A 6682-nucleotide genomic window follows, 5' to 3' on the forward strand; every position below is an offset into this window, starting at 1 on the left:
TTTTTTTTTTTTTATTTTTTTATTTTTTTTTTCTTTTCTTTTTATGCTTTTTTTTTGTGGTTGTTGTGTGTGGTGGGGCCCCCCCCCCCCCCCCCCCCCCCCCCCCGAGGATATTGGATTAAAATGAATCCAAGCAGTTCTTTCTGAGAGTGAAATGTTCATTTTATATACCCCTTCAGGGTGCCTTTCCTTTCTGGACTTGTGTATGGTACTATACAGTATAGATATGGGTATGTTCGATTAGTATGTTTTGAGGTGTTTTGGATGATGGAATCAAACATGGGTACATTAGCGAAAGAAGTGTCCATTTAATAGTTGTGTAGTTTTTCTCTAAGCCAGATTTTAACCATTTATTACTTTAGCAGTATCCTCATTAACATTATTATTATATTGATTTGCTGATGTGATACTATCTGCCAATCTGTTTTTCTGAGATTGAAATGTAGCAGGATGAGTATAATTTCTGCAGTTGTCTCGCGTTTGTGATGATGGACCTGCTTAATGCAGCTAAGGCACAAATTTTGTGACTAGCCTCGAGCATTATTCTTTAATGGATTTTCTGCTCTCACATGTCATTTTGTTGACTATCCATCATGTTTTATCTTTGGCTGTAGATTTATCGTTTTTACCTCTTTTTCCTGTTTGCTCTTTGAATATTGTATTCTCAGACATTTTAAAAGTGAGGGAAACAAAAATCAGTCTTCATGATGCTACACTAATCAGTCCAACTTAAAATTATTGACTTTCTCTCTGCTCTGTTCTTTTCAACCAAATTTTCATGTAAGATTTTACGCATTTCCTCATGAGTGTGGAAGATTTGTTAAGGCTTAATGAATGGTTAATTATGATGCAATTTGGTGTAATAAGTCATGCTTTAATGTGCATGATACAGGTTGGAAGAAGAATTGAGTCAACAGTTCTCCCGCTGGAGCTCTTACAACAGTTCAAAGCTGCAGATTTTACTGATCAGAAAGAATATGATGCGTGGCAGAAAAGAAATCTAAAAATTCTCGAGGCTGGACTTCTTTTACATCCACAGATGCCTCTGGATAAGTTGAATACTGCTGCGCAGAGGCTGCAACAAATTATTCAAGCTGCCTTAGATCGTCCAATAGAAACAGGGCGAAACAATGAGTCAATGCAAGTTCTCCGAACAGCTGTAATGGCTCTTGCTAATAGGTCATCTGATGGATCACTTTTTGAGACATGCCACTGGGCTGACGGTTTGCCTTTGAATCTCAGGCTCTATGAGATACTTCTGGAGGCGTGCTTTGATGTAAATGATGAAGTGTCAATCATAGAGGAAGTTGATGAAGTTATGGACCTCATAAAGAAAACTTGGGGAATTCTCGGACTTAATCAAATGCTTCACAATATTTGCTTTTCATGGGTTTTATTTAACCGTTATGTTGCAACTGGTCAAGTAGAGAACGATCTGTTAGACGCTGCTGATAGTCACCTAGCTGAAGTCGCAAAAGATGCAAAGACGACAAAAGATCCCGCATATGCTAAGATCCTGAATTCTACATTAACAGCAATGTTGGGATGGGCTGAGAAAAGGCTCCTTGCATACCGTGACACTTTTGATGCGGGGAATATTGAATCAATGCCAACCATTGTATCTATAGGGGTATCTGCAGCAAAAATTCTTGTTGAAGATATTTCTAATGAGTATCGTCGGCGACGTAAGGGCGAAGTTGATGTGGCTCGTAGTAGAATTGACACTTACATCAGGTCATCACTTCGCACAGCATTTGCTCAGGCAAGTTCCATCTTCTATAAGCTTTTATTGGAAACATATCAGTTACTGAGTTGATTTCATTTAAACAAATTTATCTTACTGATTTTATTAGCTAACAACACCTTTTAATCAACTTTTTTCATAATGCTATGCTAATATTGTTCGTAAATTTTTCTAATTAGGATATTAGTTGCGGATTCATAAATTTTGTAACTTTGTTGTCTGGCATACTTTTAACATTTAAAATTGAATCTGCGCTCAATTGGAAAATTATTCTATGCAAATAGGGCAAAAACTATTTTGTTTATATGTGTGTGTGTGTGTATTACTTTACTACTATATAGAAACGCTAGTGAGGAGGCAATTGGCAGTTGTCATGCTTGCTTCCAGCTGTTTGCTTCTTGTCGAGGGTACTTTTGTAATTTCATATTTTTTGGTTTTAATTTAATTATTTTCTTTTTAATATGTTATATATTTGAAAATTGCGTAAAAATTAACAATTTAAATTATTTCAAGACAATTTTTTTTTTTGATTTGACTCGAGATTCTATCAGTGCAACATAAATTGGGATAAAGGAAGTTATATATTATTTGAAAATGTCATGCAAGGCAATATAAATCACAATAATTAACTTATTTAAATATTTGAAGGTTGTATAAAAAATTTGTTTTGACTTTTAAAATTCTATCAATGTCATATAAGTTGGAAAATTACGTAGAAAGTCGTATAAATTATTATAATAGCAACTTAAAATATTTAAAAATTGTATAAAAAATTTGATTTTCTCAAATATTTCATAAGTGCCACATAAATTGAGACAAAAAGAGTGACATATAGCACCTGAAAATCATGTAAAAGTACTATAAATCAATAATTAGCACCTTAAAATATTTGAAAATCATACAAAAAATTTGATTGGCTTTACAAATTTTATCTGTGATACGTAAATTGTTAAATCCCCTTGACGTGAGGGAGGGTTCCTAGTGTAATGGTAAAAGGGATTCAAAAATTGCTTCAAGTTGCAGGTTCAAATCCCAAGCATGACATTCTAGTATTTTTTTAAAAAATTCTATTGCCCAAATTTCTAGCTCTGACACTAAACAGAAGTTCAAGTGTAGAATGTCTAAAACTTGTCTATCAATGTGAATGTGGGTAAAATACTGCATCTATCTCCACTATCAAGAAATATTGCATCTATCTCAATTGCTCCACTTTTGGTTGGGTTGTTTCAATCTGATTCTTCTCTCAACTCCAATTTACATAATATACGTTCTATCTTGCTCAAATTACTGCACTGTTAAATCTGAGTTGCTTCTACTGTAGAAATGGGAGTGATTGTGTTTTGTGCAGTTCCTTGTTGTTTAGCTTAAAAAGTCAGCTTGACATGTCATCAGTATGAACCATCTGAGTGCAATTTAAAACTAGAAATTTGGTTGTCTTGATTGCAGTTAATGGAGAAGGCAGATTCAAGCAGGAGAGCATCAAGGAACCAACCAAATCCTCTTCCTGTCCTTGCCATCCTTGCAAAGGATGTTGGTGAGCTAGCTTCTAAAGAGAAGGAGATATTTAGTCCCATCTTAAAGAGATGGCATCCTTTTGCTGCAGGAGTGGCTGTTGCCACCCTACACGTTTGCTATGGGAATGAGCTTAAACAATTTGTATTGAGTATAACGGAATTAACACCAGATGCTATACAGATACTGAGAGCAGCAGATAAATTGGAGAAAGATCTTGTGCAGATTGCTGTTGAAGATTCAGTGGACTGCGATGATGGTGGAAAGGCCATTATCCGTGAGATGCCACCATTTGAAGCTGAAGGTGCAATAGCCAACATGGTGAAAGATTGGATTAAGATGAGAATAGACAGACTCAAGGAATGGGTTGACAGAAATCTCCAACAAGAGGTATGGACTCATCAGTTTGATATTTGCTTTCAACTTTCCATACGCAGGATGGAAGCAACTATTTTATATCTGCTAATATATTTTGGCAAATATCTGCTGCAATTAGAAGGCAACATTGTCTCTGCATAGGCTTATAGTGCATTTACCTTACTCAAAACTCTCAGCACTGGAGTTTATGATTTTGTGGCAAATGCTTGGAACGTCACCTTTACGTAGAAAAAGACAGAGAAAAAATCACTTCCAGAAATCCTCCCTATTACATTATTGTGACTTTTAAAAATTGAGACAATTATTCTGAACAGACCTTTCCTTGCTTGAGCAATCAAGTTACCCCATACTAGCTTCAAGAGATTTCTTAGACTTCAACACGTTGGATTAAAGATGGCTGCAATCCTGTAGAAAACTGAGGTCTTTATCTCATGTGCCCTGTATGAACTTTGTTCAGCGCAACTCCACACTCCTGTTACTCCTTTCTGCTCTTGATCAATAGAAAGATGATTTATCGTAACCTGCCTGTAGATTGTAGAAATTACTGAAATATTTTGCTTTAAACGATAAACAACTATGCAGCAATCCCAAACAAGTTGAGGTTCCAGCAATTCGTCTCAGCCAATATCTAATAAAATAAAATGAGAAGTGCTAGAAGTTTTTTATATTTCCTATTGGCGTAAGAAGTTCTTATGGGGCTAAAAGTCTCCTAGAAAGTATAGGATCTCAAGTAAACGTATTAACATGACTAAGATAAATTTCCAACTAATTGGCATCGCCTATATTCCGAACATGACTTAGATTTTTTGATTTCATGTGCTTATTTTATATATTTGGTTTTGCGTTCTTATCTTGTTTTCTGTGATAAAAAAGGTGTGGAATCCTCAGGCTAACGAAGGAGGATTTGCCCCCTCTGCTGTTGAAGTCCTTAGGATTATTGATGAAACTTTAGACGCATTCTTCCTGCTGCCAATACCAATGCATCCAGCATTGCTCCCTGACTTGATGAGTGGCCTCGATAGATGTCTTCAGTATTATGTATCAAAAGCAAAATCTGTCTGTGGTAATTTCTAAATCTTATTATGAATAGAAAGAAATATAGCTTTTATAGCTTAACATGTCCATTAATCTGTGTTGTCATTTGTAGGATCAAGGAACACGTATGTTCCAACCATGCCTGCACTTACCAGATGTACGACTGCTACAAAGTTGTGGAAGAAGAAAGATAAGACGCTTAATACAAAGAGGAACTCACAGGTTGCTACGGCGAATGGTGATGACTCATTTGGGGTGTTGCAGCTCTGTGTACGTATAAATACTTTCCAAAGAATTCGGACAGAGTTAGAAGTTCTTGAGAAGAGAATTATTACCCTTTTGAGGAATTCTGAATCAGCTCATGTAGAAGATTTCTCAAATGGGTTAGGAAAGAAGTTTGAAATCTCACCTGCTGCTTGTGTTGAGGGGATCCAACAGCTCTCCGAGGCTGTCGGTTATAGGATTGTCTTTCATGATCTAAGTCCTGTTTTATGGGATGGACTGTATATTGGGGAGCCATCTTCTTCGCGCATTGAGCCTTTCCTTCAAGAACTTGAGAAGAATCTGACGATCATATCAAACACTGTTAATGAAAGAGTCCGGACTCGGGTTATTGCGGACATAATGAGAGCATCCTTTGCTGGTTTCCTGTTGGTGTTGCTTGCTGGAGGACCTTCTAGAATTTTCACACAGCAGGATTCACAATTTATAGAGGACGATTTCAAGTCCTTGAAAGACATTTTCTGGGCAAATGGGGATGGATTGCCAATGGATGTGATAAACAAATATTCAACAACAGTAAGAGATGTACTCCCTCTTTTCCGGTCTGATACTGAGAGCCTCATTGAACTATTCAGGCGATCAACTTTGGAAACTTATGGTTCATCCGCAAAATCTAGGCTTCCGTTGCCCCCTACGTCAGGGCAATGGAATCCCACTGAACCAAATACCCTGTTACGCGTTTTGTGCTACCGAAATGATGAAGCTGCTTCCAAGTTCCTTAAAAAGACTTACAACTTGCCTAAGAAACTGTGATTAATTGGGAGGTACGATCAAGGGAAATTAGGAGTGCAGCTTCTTTGTTGAAGATCAATCTTTACTGAAGTTATCGATGTTCCCTAATATGCTTCAGATTGACCAAGTAGACCCCCAAGCCAATAAAATGGATGCCTTGGGAATATTTAAAGAATGTCAATTTTCTTGTATAGTAAAAGTTTGGGTCCTTGATTTCATCATTTCTGCATATTGCTTTCAGAAGGTAGGAATCCAAGGCAGCAGAAAGTCATTACTGGAGGAAACAGTTTGTGGAGATTTGATCCTAATATTTTGTTTATTTATAGATTTTCAGGTCCCAACAACACAGTTTTTGATTTAAGATTCATTCTCTTCTACATATAATATATATTCGTTTATTCCTTCTGATTTCCCTATGTACACACTGAAATTTGGATGGTTTTGTTAATAGTATTTATATACTGGTATGTATTGGTATGTTATCCTAGTTTATTTTTTGATGTAGTCCAAACTTGAGACATCAGGATTAATCATGCAGAAATTACTTACAAAGTTCCAAAAAGAAGAGTAGATAAACTGAAATGGTGAAGACTGGAGCAATTTTCACATATCAGATATTAAATTCCCTTGCCAATCTAATGCGGAATTTCCTAAAGATAATCAAATTCGTAAATAAATTTTGATCTCCCTCTGTATCACCGCTGTTGCACAAATGAAATGACCTCTAAATATCTTTTTCTCTAAACCGATTTGCCTATTCAATCATCGAGTTAGGTTAGTTTCAGCTGCAATATAATATGATAAATTAATTATTTGTTCATCGCCATAATTGCCTTAATATAGGTGTGCAAAAATACCGAGTACTTGATGCTTTTATTAGATTACATTATTAATTCAGTACACTAATGAATATATCGAACTTCCATTACAATTATCATAATCTTATTTATATAATTTACTAGTTATTGAATTGGTTTCCACAACATTATATTGTATAGT

The 6682-nt window shown here is 35.8% G+C and overlaps 1 protein-coding gene across 1 annotated transcript in view; it reads left to right on the forward strand.

The window, feature by feature from the left end:
* LOC107838969 (protein unc-13 homolog) overlaps window positions 1-6165 on the forward strand; it is a 7478-nt gene extending 1313 nt beyond the window's left edge. The window contains exons 2-5 of the mRNA XM_016682276.2: window positions 893-1762; window positions 3191-3646; window positions 4508-4697; window positions 4782-6165. Coding sequence (XP_016537762.1) covers window positions 893-1762; window positions 3191-3646; window positions 4508-4697; window positions 4782-5704 — 2439 coding nt within the window. The 3' untranslated portion in view covers window positions 5705-6165. The remainder of the gene's footprint in view (window positions 1-892; window positions 1763-3190; window positions 3647-4507; window positions 4698-4781) is intronic.
* The last annotated feature ends 517 nt before the right edge of the window (window positions 6166-6682 follow it).

Source organism: Capsicum annuum, chromosome 8 (assembly GCF_002878395.1).
Source record: "Capsicum annuum cultivar UCD-10X-F1 chromosome 8, UCD10Xv1.1, whole genome shotgun sequence".
NCBI lineage: Eukaryota > Viridiplantae > Streptophyta > Magnoliopsida > Solanales > Solanaceae > Capsicum > Capsicum annuum.